At 38.9% G+C, this 17,891-nt stretch overlaps 1 protein-coding gene across 2 annotated transcripts in view; it reads right to left on the bottom strand.

Annotated features, from left to right (window-relative positions):
- The window catches only part of CEMIP2 (cell migration inducing hyaluronidase 2), a 78,412-nt gene that overhangs the window by 46,017 nt on the left and 14,504 nt on the right, over positions 1–17,891 (bottom strand). Inside the window, exons 2-7 of one of the 2 annotated variants that reach the window (XM_082842146.1) lie at positions 15,737–16,079; positions 11,035–11,175; positions 9,868–10,429; positions 6,113–6,282; positions 2,138–2,326; positions 103–272 (exon numbers count right to left, since the gene is read on the bottom strand). In XM_082842146.1, coding sequence (XP_082698272.1) covers positions 103–272; positions 2,138–2,326; positions 6,113–6,282; positions 9,868–10,429; positions 11,035–11,175; positions 15,737–16,067 — 1,563 coding nt within the window. In that variant the 5' untranslated portion in view covers positions 16,068–16,079. The remainder of the gene's footprint in view (positions 1–102; positions 273–2,137; positions 2,327–6,112; positions 6,283–9,867; positions 10,430–11,034; positions 11,176–15,736; positions 16,080–17,891) is intronic. The other variant, XM_082842147.1, reaches the window with a different exon arrangement.

Genomic DNA, 17,891 nt, shown 5'->3' with positions numbered 1-17,891 from the left:
TGATTTCAATAGCCATAAAGATCTCATTCCAAAACTTGAAGTTTTTTCAACATGCACTTAGCAGCCAGGGTTTCAAAGAGTTCATTAAATCCTTTTGCCTACCATGACATGTCCCCCAAAGGTATCATAATCAAAGAATTGGCACTGGTTTTCAGCGTAGCATGAGTCTTCCATTTCTCCTCGGATTACAATATTCTGGGTAAGAATTCCAACCTCAGCTCTCATGTCTACACCATCTATAATCTCACCCATGTGCAGGAACTGAGGCGTTTCTGGTTGATGAGAGCAAAGCAAAAATACATTAGAACAATGAAAACATAAAACTTATGTCAAAAAGATAGTCCTCTTTTTTCTGTAACTCCAAGACATTATTAAAATTTATTGTTTTCTTCCATTCTTCAATACCTCAGAACCACAGAATCCCAGGAAGTAAAGATTTTAAGGATTATATAGTCTAATCCCCCACTCAATGCCTTAACCCTCACTACCAACTATCAAATCCACACACAGAGACCTTACTCCTCCCTGAAGTAGTTCAGTCCTCTCTTGAACAGCACCAATAATCCAGAATCTAACTAAGAATCCATGCTGTCTCTCACTCTCTGCTTCCTGTCCATGTGCTCTTGTTCTACTCCCTTGAGGACACATGAAGACCCAGATGCATGTTGGATCTAGGAAAATGAATGGTTCTGTACATGTTGATAACAGAGTGTCAAGTTGTTTTTGCTTCTACTTCAAAGCTAAAGTAATCTGCATTTGGACATTAACAGTACAGAAATAACCATCTTTCCCTTCCCACTTCTTATTGTAATATTATTATGCACTTTTAAATTCCCACATTTATTGGAAGCTTAGAAACACTTTAATAATGAGTTTTTATCTGATCTTTACTATAAAAACTCAGGAAGGAAAAATACAAATAAATCAAGGAGTTGAGATTATGGAGACTCATTATCACGTAGACTTGTTAACAAGAGTGGGAATTTCCAAATGAAATTAATGCCAGATCGTATCATGGTTTTTTAGCTTTTTGTTTTCTGCTTATGCCCTGTATTGTCAAGAAAGAAAAGTATAACACTGAATGAAACAAGAAAAAATTGCTAAGTGGGCCAATCCCATTTTTTTCTAAAGCAAAAAATTTTCCTTTAACCTTCAAAGCTCTAAATTACCCACTGAGTACTTATTAAATAGTTACTATAAATTACTTTGTTTTGTTTTTATTTTGTTTTGTATCATAAATGTATAATTTTTATTACAGAAGCAAGGAAATATAATGAGTGAAATGCACAATGAATCCCATAATTGAGGCAACGAAGGAAGAAGCTTTGCCTATTACCAGGCTCAAAATAAGTACCTGGTAAATGTCAGTCATCCTTTATAAACACAGCTTACAGTAAGAATCTTATTGTACATTGCTCTTTCTCAAAAAATATATTATTCAAGATTATGACAGGAAATGTAGTTTTATGAAAATACCTTTTTTTTTTGCGGTACGCGGGCCTCTCACTGTTATGGCCTCTCCCGTTGCGGGACGCGCAGGCTTAGCGGCCATGGCTCACGAGCCTAGTCGCTCCGCAGCATGTGGGATCTTCCCGGACCGGGGCACAAACCCATGTCCCCTGCATCGGCAGGCGGACTCTCAACCACTGCGCCACCAGGGAAGCCCTGAAAATACCTTTTTGGTTCCATTTTAAATATATTAGTGAGATCTACTTTTTGCCAAGAAAGTAGACACTCAAAAACCCTGAGTTTCATTTTTTTTAATTAAAAAAAGAAAGACTTTATTAAAAAATGAATCTGGTTTACTATTATTTAATAGTGGAAAATTAATAAGAAGTTGGAAAGGATCTTGAAAAAAAAATCAATCCATCTAGTCTGCATCTTTTTTTTTTTTAAACATAGAAACTGGCACAAAAACACTGATTTGCCTATAACACATCATTAACAGCAACATTATTGCTCAATGACTACTTTTATCTAACATCCTCTGGGACTCTTGTGTTCAAAGCACCCCACTACTAAGAACTTCAATATTGATGAAGATGATGATGATGATGACTGAAGGAAAAACAAAGAATTCCAGGAGTCATATCTCAAAAAGAGTGTTTCCCAAGAAGCCTTCTGAGCAGTCTGATACCTTTGACTTTGACCTGGAAGCGGTTGCACTTGGGACAGGGGAGAAGAGTGAACTCCTCTGCTTGGTACATGGAATAGTCCGTGCTTGCGACCACAATCTGATCTCCGGGTTTCCAGCTACTAACGTCATCCAGCAGATGAAGTTTCACTCCATCCATGACCTCTACCCGGAAACCTGAAAGAGAAACACCTAAACCAAAAAGCAAGAAAGAAAGTGATTTTTTTTTTCTAAAATCAACCCCCTCACTGGTTCACAAATCAAAAGTTAAAATAAACACAAGTCAGCAATGCTTCAATTTGATCCATGCACAGGATGAAACAGGACATTAGTACATATGTAATCTTAATATTAAGAATAAAAGCTTGCCTTAGGCAATCTCTCATTTCTGTGCCTTTGCTCATCCTTTAGTCTTTATTACAGTGTCCTTCCACTGTTAATTCATCAACCAAGATACTATTCATCTGATAAAGTTCAGGTGAACCTTTAAGTACTTCCCCAACATCCTTGCTGGAAGTAACCTTTATGTCCGGTATTCTCATTCTGATATTCTCTCTGGTATGATTCATATCATTCCAATGGGAAGACAGCTCACCTCCTTGGAAGCTACATCAGTAAAGGCAGCAAAGTACATGCATCTGTGTATTCACTGCTCTGTCTCATAGTGCAGACTCATAAATGTCTACTGAAGGGATGAGCATTCCCACTATTATCTGCAATGTGACCTAAAGGCCACATGATAGTGCCCCAGTCCAACTCAGCTCCTTTCCTGGGATAACGTCAGGCTTGCAATCCAGGGACTACTAATTACTGCTCTCTCCTAATACCTCCTTTTGAAATTCAGAGCTGGTTCCCAACTAGGCAGATGAAAACTGAAAAGTTGATCCAGCATCTCCATAACTTATACTCTTTAACATGCAACCAAGTGTAGAAGTGTTTCCTACTTCCAAACTGTCCATGATATAATCTGTCATGGTTTAAAAACTGATTTAATGCAAATGAATATGGAATAGATGGAAGCTATGAAAAATATGGAAATGTGGGAAAACACCACATTTCAAAGATATCTGTTTACTAACTGTACTTCACTATCATCCTTCTAATTAACTGGCAAACTACTCTGGGGCTACTTTAAGACACTGTCTCTAAGAGTCGATGATAGGAGTAAAAAAAACTCATTTACTCAAGTTAGGGGAATAAAAAAGAGGGAAATTTAGGCAAGGCACAAAGAGTAACACAAATATCCTTACAGTCTTGAGGATACCCTGATAAAACCTAACCTGAGCAAATCTTGAATTCTGCTCCTTTAGACTCTGATCCACCATGTTTTCCTGTTTCTACAAAGCACCAAAAAAAAAAAAAGAACCTAATAAATGTAAAGTGTTTTTTATATGTTTCTTGCATATAAATACTAAAGCCTATAATGGAATTTTGTCTAAATAATAATAATAACTCTAACAATAACGATAGCTAACAACTGTGCAATTTCACATACATAATAACTTTTCATCAAAACAACTTTGAGATATAGGAACTATTATATGCATTAAAGATAAAGAAAGCAAAGGTCAAGGAGTCTGACTGACAGCTGAAAAATGATAGAGCCCACAAATGAATGCTAATTTAATTCCAGAGTCCAATTTCCTAAAGTCTATATCATTCTGCCTTCCCAAGAATCAAAACAGGCAAGTTAAAAGCAAAGGTAAACAAAAAACTCATAGTAGCAATGACAATCACTACCCAAAATTTCAGATTTTACCAAAAAGAATTATCTAAAAAAAGAGCAACTAAGAAACATTAATTTTTTCATATAAAATTTCAATAATGCTTTTAAAAAAAGATTTCTAGGGCTTCCCTGGTGGCACAGTGCTTGAGAGTCCGCCTGCTGATGCAGGGGACACAGGTTCGTGCCCCGGTCCGGGAAGATCCCACATGCCGTGGAGCGGCTGGGCCCATGAGCCATGGCCGCTGAGCTTTTGCGTCCGGAGCCTGTGCTCCGCAACGGGAGAGGCCACAACAGTGAGAGGCCCGCGTACCGCAAAAAAAAAAAAAAAAAAAAGATTTCTAGATCAATAAGTTTTGGCTTAAAAGACCATCAGAATTTGTTTCTGTTTAAAAAAAAAAAAGCTAGGTTACATGGAAAAAATCTGTATTGTTCGATTATTCCTCACTTTTTTCTGGCTGTAGAAGAAAATCCTACCTGAGATATCTCCTATTAGCACTACTGAATAGGAAGTATGAAAGGATGTAAGTTTTATCCTCCTTGCTTCCTGGAGAGAATTTCTACCTCTTCCAGAAAATAGGAGCCACTGAGAACACAGAACACAAACAATATCCTATAGTAGATAGCTAGAATGTACCCTCTTCCAGAAGAGAGGAGTCATTGGCAATGTGGAAATGAAAGCAAAATTTCCCACAAAGGAAATGTTGACTCAAGGTTTGTCAGTGTTATCCTCTGCCTGGAGTCTTCCTGGAAGCAGTTCCACTAAACTCTTCATGCAGGTCCAAATTCCTGCTTAGAAATACTCCTCATCCACCTATGCTTTTTGCCAGAGGCAACCAGGACGTGGTCAAAAGAGCAGTAGTCTTGCAGGCAGAAAGCTGAGGCATGATTCCAGCTTCCTTATCCATAATAGAAACCATCTCCTCACCTCAGACTCAGACGGCTGCTTAGATGGAACATGTGAAAGTCCCTGTTACATACCAGGAACTCTGTTTTAAAGCAAAAGACTTTCTCTCTTTAATTATAAGGACACAAAATACACCCAGGTCATGTTTGCATTATTGTTAAAATAGCTAACCTTTATTTAGTGCTTACTATATACACTGTGCTAAAAAACTTCATATTCTTCACATTTGATACTCACAGCAGCTCTATGTGGTAGTTCCCATTATTATCCCCATTTTTCAGATGAGGAAACTGAGGGTTAGGAAGTTAAAGTCACATGCCCATCATCGTATAGTAAGTAAAAGAGCTGGGATATGAACCCAGGCATTCTGTCTCAAAAAATCCATTTCAGTGAATACTTTGCTACAATGCTGCTCAAAACAGAGTTATAAGCTCAATCTAAACTAAACCTTTCTGGTTAATTACAGATGTAATAAAGCACTTTTTAATGACTCATTTCACATTAATTTTAGTATAATATTGGGTTGGAAAAGAAAGCTGGTGGGCAAGCACAGACAGAAGGCTGCCTATCTACCTGGAGCCAAAAAAATCTAGCAGCAAAGTCGGTAAGTACAGAAATTCTGCAGCGAACATCCTTAAGAGAAAAAATCAGAGCATCAGTGCTAGACATGATAGTTCTTCTGAAAGGTGGATTATAATTTTTAAAATGTGCTGAAGAAAAAGTAAAGACCTAAGGTAACTTTACAATACATTATTTAAGGAGAGGAAAGCAGGTTAAAATAAAATGAACACTAGGGGAGGCAACATAGTTGAAGAGTGCTAATTAACTCTGAATGATAGGGTTAAACATTAATTTTAACTGTACTTTTCTGTGTTTTCCAATTTGTCCATAAGATAAATGTAGTAGCTGGATTATCAAGGAAAAATTGCTAAGAAAATGAGTAATTTGTTTATACAGCATGTGTTCAAAGGTAATATTTGCCGACACGTCTATATAACAAGAAAATCTAAAGTACAAGATCATTTCACTGTCACAGAACATAACTTAAGACAGCTCACCCGATCACATCCAGATTGGTTCAATTGGTACCAAATCCAGGAAGCAAATCCATTAACTACACCATATGACTCAAGAATGAAGAACAAAAGTCCAATTGGGGGTGCCTAAACTAGATCATTTTCTAGTCCAGAAAAAACCCTTGAGTCTAAAAGATTACGTACAGTAGGGAAACTATAGGTTTCATCTTTAACCAGTTGAGAAATCTAAACAGTCATTTGAATACACTTAAAAAAAAATCTGTCACAATACTTACCAATGTCTTACAAGAGTATAAACTGTACTCGCCTACCTTCAATCCATTCACTATAAGCTGTCACAGAGAACTTCTGACCATCCACAGTATAAAATTCTCTTTGGGCAAGAGCCTTTCCTCCACTACTATGATTCTCATAGTTTCTCACAGATTCATTGCAAGAAGTACTTCCACCATCAATGACACCAACCAAAGCCCAAGCTTGCCTAGAAGGAAAATAAGCAGGTGCATTTGATTATTTGTCATGGTACTGACCAAATTCCCCAACACAGATGTTATGACAGGTGCTGTTAATTCATTTTTTCATTTTTGTCAATCCCTCCACCTCTTTTTCCATATGTGGTTGCAAGTCCAAACTTGACTGAAATAACTGACATCACAGAAGAAAATGCACCTGAATTTTAAATCCTTGTTTGTCCAGCTCTGTAACAGGTGAAACACTGATGACTATGACTTCAATTAAGCACTGACTTCCTTCCTCAATGCATACCCATTTCATTCCTATATCATTCTGGGCACAAACCCATTTCTTTTTAAATTATTACCTGGTCTCTTTTCCACTATCGTCTCTGCTATGTTCTCAAATCTAGCTGCATAATAGAATCACGTGGAGCTTTAGGAATATATCCATGCTTAGACCCAGCCCACACTGATGCAAACAACATCTCTACAGGTGGGGCCTGGCATTAGTCTGTTTTTAAAGTTCCCCAGATGCCACGACTGTGCAGCCACACTGGAGAACCACTGAGTTAGAACAGTGGTTCTCAAACTTTGTAGGCATCAGAATCATCTGGAGGGCTTGTTAAATCAGATTGCTGGGCCCCATCTTCTGACTGTTTGAGGCTGGGCCATAGAATTTGCATTTATGACAAATTCCCAAGTGATGCTGATGCTGCTGGTCTAGGAACCACACTGAGAACCTCTGAGTCACAGGTCAGAGGTTAGAGCCGTAGGTATCAACCTTAACTGCACAAATTGCAGGGGGGCGCGTGTCCTAGCCTTCAGAGATCCTGAGGTAAATCATGTAGGGTGGGCCCTGGGCGTGGGATTTTTTTAAGATCTCATGTATGCAAACAAGGCTGAGCACCACTGGATTATTGGTTTCTTAATATTCTTAAATTAAATCTGTAGAATCACTCTCCAATAGATTTAAAATTTTACATGCTTTATATCTATTTGTTGAAAGCAGTATGTTTGAAAAACACCATTTTATTTCTGTGATACTGTGATAAACATCCCAGGGACTTTGCTCAAGCTTGTGGCAAAATCAATCAAAAAAAAAAAAAAAGAACAAAGATAAAAAGTCAGAAAATTTGCCTTAAGACTCCTGGTTTCAAACATGAAAAGAAAAATGTCAACTTCCTACTGTAGAAAAAAAAAAAATGCCAAATGTAATCTATGCTAGACAGATGGCTGGATACTCACAGATGAAAGTTAATCAGAGCATGCCTACAACCTTACAAATTCTACACCCACCCCTGCGTGGATTAGCTACTCTTTGGACAACTGCTTTATAGCTCTATTTATATTCCTTGATACAGCAGAAAGAATCAAACGAAGAATGTCTCCATTTATTATCTCCTGTGTGAGAGGGAAGAGGAAGAATATCAGAGGCTTCCTTTATTTACCAGAACTGCCTCAGCAACTATAAAACAATGTTCTATTCTATTGATATTATCTCCAAAACACTCCTACTTCCCTCCTCCACTTGAGGAAAATTTCAGCGTGCCAGAACATTATCTTCAAAGGGGCATGTTTATGTACCCTGGAGATAATGTCAATGCAATGGAATGTTGGCAAAGGATCACAACTCTAATTCCTCCATCAAATCAGCAGCAATATTTCTAAATTCTAAAGGGAATTTAGAAACAGTAGGGAGAGGAACCCAAAAAGAGTCAAACAAAATATTCATAGCTAATGAACACACAAAACCTAGAACAATAATGACATAAAGTTGTAATCTCCGGTATTACTGGATAGTGAAACAAAGTAGGTGTCTGACTTTGAACAGACCACACTTCCATTCATAGGTCTATAAATTATAAAATATGTGCACATGAGCATGAAGGGATGGATAAAAGAACACTCAGAGAAGCACATTTTATGAGAGGTCCGAACTGGACAACCACCCAGATGTCCAGCAGTAAATACACTGTGCTATAGTCATACAATAGAAAATAAAACAACGATGAAAATAAGCCACCCTGCATGCACCAACATAAACGACACTCAATAACGAGGTTGAGCAAAGAAGCCAGACACAAAATATAACATATTGTCTGCTTCCATTTATATGAAGTTCAAAGACAGGCAAACCTGAACTTTAGTGTTCTCCACAAATCCAGGGGAGTGGTTTACCTCTGGTGAACAGAGGGAGTGGTCAGTGAACAGGATGGGATAGGATGGGGGCTTCCAGGACACTGGCAACGTTCTCTTTCTTGAACTGGGTGGTCGCTACCCCGATATCACATGGTGATAAGTCATTAAACTCTATATTCTTGTTTTTAGCACCTTTCTGTATATGTATAATATTTAATTAAACCACCACCACCACCACCATCCCAAAAGAAACTACCTCTAAGCCCTCCTTCTCTACAGCCTACACAGTATACTCCTAAACTTCCCTCGGGCTTCTCACCTTTGGGGAGCCTCCAAGGCTCCTTCTATTTGCACTCCCATCATACCCTATAGCTGCACTAAGTTTCTCACTGTATGATCCCCTTCTACTTAGGTCTCTGTTTATCCACCAGATTCAAAGAGGACTCTGAGACAGTGTCCTTTCATCTAAGCATTTATGGGTACCCGGCGCTTAGAATCCCCTAAGTATTCCCTGGGTGAGTAAAAAGCATTTTAAGAACATTACGGGTGCTTTTTCTTCACTAATTTTTGTCTTCTTAACTTTCTCTACAATTTCTATAGATAATATTCCATTCCAACACTGACCAAAGAAAAAATAATAACTAGACCAACCCACCATCAAAGGAAAAAAATAATAACTAGATCATTTCAACATGGGAGTTTTGAAGTCCTCTTACTTTTCACTGCAGATATTCCCTGACTTTATTGTGAACAGTAAGCAGAATTAAAACTTGTTGTTTTTTTTAAATTAAATGTTGAGCCAGCTGCTTCCCCAGAACCCAGAACTGCATTAGGAAATCATGATTAACTAGACTATGGCACAAGAACACAAGAATAAACTGTAGGGATGAATCCTACTATCTGGATGAACCTCGTAGCCCTCCAACTTGTGCTTCCTCACATGTGCCAGGGCCCCAGAGGCCTGTGCCCATCAAACAAGCAGACTGAAATTAACGGATTAAAAAAAAAAAAGAAAGAAAGAAAAAGAAAATTGTGCATGTTCCACCCCTCCTCAATCTTTTCAGACAACTTCTCCACCTTAGCACGGAATTGGGCCCTAACCTTTCAACTCATAAGGTACCTCCAATTAGCCTGAGTATCATATGATCTTCAGAAGATAATAAAAGAAGGAAATCAATCTCCTTAAACTGCCTGATTGCTTTCAGTACGCTTCTGTTCTTAATTTTTCACAAGCCCAACACTAAGGTTCACAAAGTGCTTCATAAACTAAAGCCAAGAAAAGAACTTTGTAAACAGTCTTCTGCCCTCCAGTTCAAAGCAAGAGGCAACGAGACTTCCAAATGGTAGTGGCCATTCTGGCCCCTGAAGTCGGACTGTGAAGTATTTTGTTTCTTTCTCCATCCCGCTCTCCTCTCACACAGACAGACGCTAATACATAGCAGGAAGGAAAGTAGAGAGATATGTGTGCCCACCTGTAGCCCAGTCCTTGGATCAGCTTACTTCCCAGCCGGTCCTGGATCATTTGTATGGTTCCTTGTAAGAGGCTTTTGACTGCTGAATCTCCAACAGCTATGGCAACAATCCGTCCTGGATCCTGGTCTCTCAGGAATTTCTGAAGTCGCCTACTTTCATTGTGGTATTCGTGGGTATCAAACCTCTCGATTTCCAAAATTTTGGCTGTGTCTTGGTCAATGACCCTCACATTGAGGCCCCTGGAAAAGTCCTTTTCAAAGGCATGGGAGCCAAAGGTCAAGCCTGAGGAATTCAGAGTTCTCACCAACAGCGTCCACGATGCCTTCTGTGCCCCATGTAATTCCAGTGTCCCGCCGGCTTCCACACCAATAAATTTTTTGCCAAATGTTGGCATACTTTCACCTTCATCTGACTTGCCATACAAGGCAATTGTCGCTTTGGATTTATAGCGGCAATTTTCTGCTCCAATATGAAGCGCCCCACCATCCTTGATCAGGATGTAACGAGTCCGCAAAGTAATATTTCTGGATCCATCTTTATCGTCCCCAAATACAAGCAGTCCTGCAGGGAATAACACACTAAGTAAGCCAACTTCTAAAACATCTTTCTGAGGTACAGAGAAATAAATTTCATCTTAAGAGGGGAAAAAAGCACTTCCGCAGTTAAGTTGGGAAAAAGAATTTACTAGAAGTCTGCTTAGAAAATTGAACCTGTTTTCAAAACATATTAAAGGAGGAAATGGAGAGTTCATATCTCAACACCCTAAAGATGCCCATGTGTATGAATTTCAATCCATTCACTTTAAAGGTACATCATTTCTAGAAAAATATGTAAGACTCTACAAATCTGAATCTCATTTTCACATATGTTAACCCACATTAACTCTCTCATCACTGTTCATAGTTGTAACAAAGATTTAGCTATGAGAGATGACCTTCTGGAACTATTTCCTTTTCTATAAATCAAGGGTCTTGACTTGAGTGATTTCTACGGCCCTTCCAGTTCTTGAATTCTACTGTTCTACCTTAGGAACTTTTCCTGTCTCCATGGTTAGAGTGACACCACATCCTAAAAGCTAAGAATAGTTTTCTACATAAAGAACATCAAACGTTGCCCTGCAGTAAAGAGCAACCTTGCTGTTCCCATAGACAGGGACTGCTACTTACCTCCATCCTTAATGACTATAGAGTTCACCGTGGCATCTGAGGTCAGGCGGAACATATCTCCCTCCTTGATAACAACTTGTTTTGCAGAATCTTGTCCTGGATCCCAGTTCCTGAGACGAGGGTTTTGATCTGGGCAATTCTCTATAAAACAATGCAACGTCGATATCCCATTAACCAACAATATGCAAAAATACCTGTAGCCAAATCCAAGTACTACCATCATTTATTGCAACCTGCAAGTAATGGGCTGACATATTTTAATTTCCTTCCATAAGGATGGAAGTTCCATCCATCCCACCAAGCAGAGATGTGTCAAATCCTTTACTTCCTCAACGCATAAAAAAGGTTTCACCACAGGGCTTCCCTGGTGGCGCAGTGGTCGAGAGTCCGCCTGCCAATGCAGGGGACACGGGCTTGTGTCCTGGTCCAGGAAGATCCCACATGCCGCGGAGCGGCTGGGCCCGTGAGCCATGGCCGCTGGGCCTGCGCGTCTGGAGGCTGTGCTCCGCGGCGGGAGAGGCTGCAACAGTGAGAGGCCCGCGTACCGCAAAAAAAAAAAAAAAAAAAGGTTTCACCACAAAACCAAGTCGCTATCCACTAGTTTGGGTCAGAGTCCACAAGGTGAAAACAGAGTTCGCCTGAACTATCTACTCTGGAAATAAATCAACAGTAAGAGGCAAAACTCTGAATTGTTCTTGGACCCACTGTAGAAAGCCGTTTTAGAAAAGAAACTATGTTCACAACACACTGATACATAAAAAATAGAAATTGCTAACCAGTATGTATATTAGGTCTTCCCAGGTTCCTTCGTATGCACAGTGAATCATAAAGTAGGTGATAATAGCAATTCTTTCATTCCAAAGGCAGCCGCTGATAAACATCACTATCTTCAGACATATACACTTTCCCAACAAAGCTTCAAGAGGCAAACGGCCAAAGACATGACTTCTCATTTTCAGAGATGAGGAAACGGCAGATTAGAGAAGCCAAACCCTAGATTACTCAGCAAGTTGAGTGATATGGAAGTTCCCCTTTAAGAAATGAGGTTTACTTTCCTTGTAGCGTTTCTTTACTAGAATTATAATTTTCCTCTTGAGGGACTTCCCTGGTGGTATAGTGGGTAACACTTCGTGCTCCCAATGCAGGAGGACCGGGTTCGATCCCTAGTAGGGAAACTAGATTCCACATGCATGCCACAACTTAAGAAGTCCGCACGCAACTAAGACCTGGCACAGCCGAAATAAATAAATAAATAAATATTTTTTTAAAAAAACAGATGTGGGGCTTCCCTGGTGGCGCAGTGGTTGAGAGTCCGCCTGCCGATGCAGGGGAGACGGGTTCTGTGCCCCAGTCCGCGAAGATCCCACATGCCGCAGAGCGGCTGGGCCCGTGAGCCATGGCCGCTGAGCTTGTGCGTCCGGAGCCTGTGCTCCACAACGGGAGAGGCCACCACAGCGGTGAGAGGACCGCGCACAGCAAAAAAAAAAAAAAAAAAAAAAAACAGATGTGTATAGTGTACATAATGTTAGTAACGTGTAAGATATGTTAAAAAAAAAAAAAAAAGGACTTCCCTGGTGGCACAGTGGTTAAGAATCCACCTGCCAATGTAGGGGACACGGGTTTGAGCCCTGGTCCAGGAAGATCCCACATGCCGCGGAGCAACTAAACCTGTGTGCCACAACTACTGAGCCTGCACTCTAGAGCCTGTGAGCCACAACTACTGAGCCCATGCACCTCAACTACTGAAGCTCATGTGCTACAACTACTGAAGCCCGCGCGCCTAGAGACCATGCTCCACAACGAGAAACCACTGCAACGAGAAGCCTGCTCACCCCAACGAAGAGTAGCCCCCACTCGCCGCAGCTAGAGAAAGCCCACATGCAGCAACAAAGACCCAACGCAGCCAAAAATAAATAAATTAATCTTAAAAAATAAAATAAAAAATAAATGGAGTGTTTACAAAAAAAGAATTTGCCTCTTGAATAGATGATGAAAACTAAAGTATTTTGCATTGCCACAGCTATTTAATGCATGAGACATTTAGTTTCTGATATAATTTGGAAGAAAAGAGAGGAAAAAAAATCACACCAATTTTGACCAACTAATGACCAGGTAGTTATTGAGGATCAATTTGTCTACTCTGGACTAGATAGTGTAAAATTTATAAAGTATATAATTTATAAAATTTAGAATGAGCTCACAGCCCTCAGAGCATATAACCTAGCTTGGGAGAAAAAGCCGCCATGTATGAAATAATACTGAACAATGTGGTAGTTACTTTAGATGAAAAAGAGCTCAGAGAAAGGAGGGGTGGGGCTAGAGTAACCGAGGCAGCTTCAATGGAGCAGATGACACTAGACATAGATCCTCAAAGGGTGGATAGTATTTAAATAAGAGGAGCATGAAGGGGAGATAAGAATACTAGTGATGCAAATATCCCTCACTATGCAAGTCCATTTGGTTGCTCATTTAGAATAGCAAGATACAGCCTACATTTAAACTAAGCCAAGATAAGAATGGACAGGATATGCTTGCAAATCATATGAAGGTGGAAGGTATATGTTGGGGGATAATATGAGAAAAAGTAGAGACACTGGGTACATCACAAAGATATAATTTTTTATAGGAAGAAAATTGTGATTCCTCATTTTGAACTTGCACACCACTAATGCAAGCATCTATTTCTAAGCATTCATGTTGGCTCATGCCTTCTCTTTGAGGTGATCATAACCACTACAGTTAAAATTAGTCCCACTAGTTAAGACCTTGGCAATTATTTCATGGAATTAGTTTTTCTCCTAGCAGTTTCATAATCATTGATATTTAATTCTGATAAATCAATGATCATCACTATTATACTAAGAATAATCCTTAAACTTTTATTCCCATCGAAGAAACAAAAAACGTCTTGAATTCGTTCTGACTTAATACTGAGGATTTCTTGAGCTTTTCTTCTACCTCCCTCTCTCCCCTTAAAACATTTAGCTGGAATGCTCCATGATATCATAAGCAAATGTAGGCCCCAGGTAACAAGCACTGTACCCAGCTACAGAAGGAAATCCAGAAGGAATTAAGTCTCAAAAGATCTAGAGCCTACTATAATAGTTATATAATTCCTCTTAATTGTTTATAATTATTCCCCAGGAAAGCATGCTTCATTAGAAATTTTTTATCACCAAAAATTCCAGTCTGTTTTTTTCCAGTAAACTACACTTAATGAGAAAATATATAGTCTGCAGAAAGCATCAAAAAACTAGCTTAGCTAGTTCCACCTTCTCAGCGACCCATTTGTTGAGCAGTGGATGCATTATCAAAGTTACATAACAGCAATAACCACAGTGAGGCTGATCCTGAAATATTTCAGCATATCTCATCTTTCCACTGATATTCTGCCCTTACACTGCCAAAATGTGAAACTAAACGATGTTGATTCAAGGAACCACATCAGCAATTCAATGTCTTAGCTAGAATATGAAAACATCAATTAAAGCCACAGATTTCAGCTCTGATTTTCCAAAATCTAGCATCCCTTTACTGAAGATTACTTGGAAAGAATGAATCAACAGCAGTGAATTTGGTTATTTCTCTGGAGAAAAGGGGAAAGAAAGTCAATGCTACGTGCAATGAAAAGCAATGTTGCAAGTTCTTTATGTGGTCTACTGGCTTGGCCAACAAAGATGTTGAATGAACATCTCTCTTACTTTAGGTCTATTTTCTTAGAAGTATTGACATTACCTCCTCCCAAAACCTTAAAGTCTATAAGACCCCTAAATCACCCATGAAAACTAAATAAACTAATATTTCTAAGTCTTATAACTGGTAAAATGCTTCTCAAACATTATACCCATTTAAGGAGGCACTAATTCAACAAAAATCAGTTGCAGACTATAAAAAGAAAATGCAGACCAGTATGGTACCAATCCAGTGGCCTGGTCTGCTTTTTCCACAGTGCTGAGCCCTTTGATTTTCAGAGAGACGGATAGGGTATATTATGAGGCCATTCTTCATTGGTACTATATTGAGGCTGACTGACAATAAACTTTTCAAAATCATTCAAAGTACTGCTATATTACCAACTTGAAAAGCAAAGGCCATTTAAGAAATTAAAATCTCCCTAAATGATGTTTAACTATGAAGACAAGTGTATCAGAACTTATACCTACTAATGGATCTTCTTCTTTAAGGATATGCCTTGTTCCTCAAAAATATTGGAAGCTTCTCTTTTGGAGCTGTCTCCTCAACTGGTTTCAAATGGCAGAACACAAAACTTATCACTTTCACTTATTTTTCAATTAAATATACTTTATCACTGCATTTAGTAATTTTTATTACTAAAAACTTGTGTCAGTCTGAAAATCATACCTACCACAAAAGATGAAATTGTGCTACCACAGGATTTCAAAAAAGACTCTTAAAATTACTATTTTGAAAAGAAATGCTCTAAGAAAGTCTTGAGCCCTGGGACAAAGTGGGAAAATGGAAAGGAAGAGCAGTCCTTTAATTTTGTCATTTCCAGTGGATTCCTTTAACAATCGCTCTCATTCACAAGAAGATACACTTCATATTATCTAATTATATATTAGTAAGCTAGAGCCAAGTTAAAATAACAAAAGACTTTTCAGAATTTATTCTACTCTTTCCTTCCCTTCTTTCTTCTCCTAGAATGGGTTCTGTATGCACACATGCACACATACACACTTACCATCTGGAGCATATTTTGAGGATATTCCTAAAATGACTGCAAGTGCAACAAAAAATGAAAAACTAGTAATAGCAAAGCAAATGAAAGTATTTTTGTGCCTCTTCTGCTTTCGGCTTTCTCTCTGGGCTTGTTGTTCCTCAGATGAGAAAGCAAAGGTGGCCCGGGCTTCCGGTCTGGTAGAGGTAAATTTGGCTGAAGCTTGGCTCTTTGGAGGAGGAGGGGGACGCAGTGGGACAACCTTCCCTGGAACATAGCCAGATGAGCGATGGCTGTTTCCATTCTGAGGTTGCAGGAAAGCAGGGGAGTGGCCCCTGGAGTTAGTGGCATGCATGATATACTGTCACTGTGAAAAGAAAAGAAAATTAAGGCTCAGAAATGTGAGAATTGTAATGGCTTTTTTTTAGTATTGTGGTAAAATATACATAACATGAAGCTTACCATTTTAACCATTTTTAAACGTAAAATCAGTGGCATTAAGCACATTCACAATGTTGTACAACCATTACAACCATCCATTTCCACAACATTTGCATCATCCCAAACAGAAACTCTATAGCCATTAAGCAATAACATTCCCCACTTCGCCCCAGTCCCTGGTAACCACTGTAATGACTTTTTGAAAATATCAAGTCAGCTTACATCCTGGTATAATAAACTATGTCAACAATCACCTCCACTAATCGTCTTCTAATGCCATGGCTCTTCCACCCTGCACATTATAATAAGCCACTAACGTTAATGCCCAGTGCCACACTCCCAAAATTAAGTCAGGAGCCCAGCATCTGTATCTTTTAAATGCCCCCCAAGTGACAGTAATGAGCATCTAGTTTGAGAGCCACTGTTCTGTGGCAACTGTTCTCAATTGTGCATAAGAATCACCAGGGAATCTTGTTAAAAATGTAGATTCCCAGGCTTTCCACCCTAGTGATTCTGGCTCAATTGGTGGAAAGAGTGCCCTGGAGTTCACATTTTTAAAATGTACCTTGGTGACACTGAAGCAGGTGGTCACACCTTGAGTATCATTACTGTAAATCTCTTCAAATTGAAGTTAGAGTCCATGTGTCATATGAGAACCATAAGGTGGCCCTAACAAGTTCCAGGAGGCAAGCATGCATGTTTAGGTGTCTAATTTTTCCACAAAATTTATCTCCTTGTAAAGCAACCGAACTATTTTTAACCATGTTATCACTTAACAGACTGTGAATTCATTTAATGAGAAACTCTATATTATTCCTTTAAATCCTCAAATTTTGTTTAAAAAATAGTAGCATTCAAAGATTATGGTTAAGATGATTTTAAAAAATAGCTAACATTCATAGAGCACTTTACTGCCAGGCCCTGTTCTAAACACCTTATGTGTGTTAACTCATCTAATACGTTTAATTTGTCGTATTCATCTAACACGACACATCTATGAGTAGGTGCCATTATCCCCATTTTACATATGAGAAAACTGAGGACTAGAAAAGTTGATTCGCTAGTTTACAGAGAACCAGGACTTGAACCCAAGAATTTTGAATCTAGAGTTCAGGCTCTTAACAGTTACACTCATGTGTCTTCCAAAACAATTGAGAGGCAATAATTTCAAAGAATCAATTCTGCAAGGGTATAACAAGAACTGTGTTGAGTCTGAAAGGGCACCTTAATATTCTCAGAACTTCTTCATGCAGAAGTTTACCAGACTCTACATGATTCTTTCTTATCTAAGAGAAGCTGACATACACACAAAACGGCAGTCCTTTTTACTTTCTATATTCTTTATAGTAAGCATTTACCAGTTTTCGAATAAAAGAATAAGTTTTGAATGAAACCTTACTCTGTAACTTTGCCAAGTTAAAGAAAGAGAGGGAGGCTAGGAGGTAGGGAGGGAGAAAAAGAGAAAGAATGGAAGGAGGGAGGGAGGGAGGGAGGGAAAGAAGTGCTGTCATTTAATGTTCTTATTGCAGCAACTGTGAATAAATAAGAAACATGATGTTCATTACTTCCCTCCCTTAACAACTGCAGCATCTCAGAGTCACCTGACTTCATTCAATACTCTTATAATTAATCCCACTCACCTTCTGCCAAAACAACAAAAAAGGGTACTTCCAAACTACTCTAAATTACAGCAAATCCATTAAACACAAAATGTGGCCATTAAAGAAGCCACAAATAA

This window comes from Leucopleurus acutus, assembly GCF_964270905.1.
Source record: "Leucopleurus acutus genome assembly, chromosome: 7".
Lineage (NCBI taxonomy): Eukaryota > Metazoa > Chordata > Mammalia > Artiodactyla > Delphinidae > Leucopleurus > Leucopleurus acutus.
The sequence above is the reverse complement of the archived record's forward strand: the minus strand, read 5'-3'. Positions and strand labels throughout refer to the sequence as shown.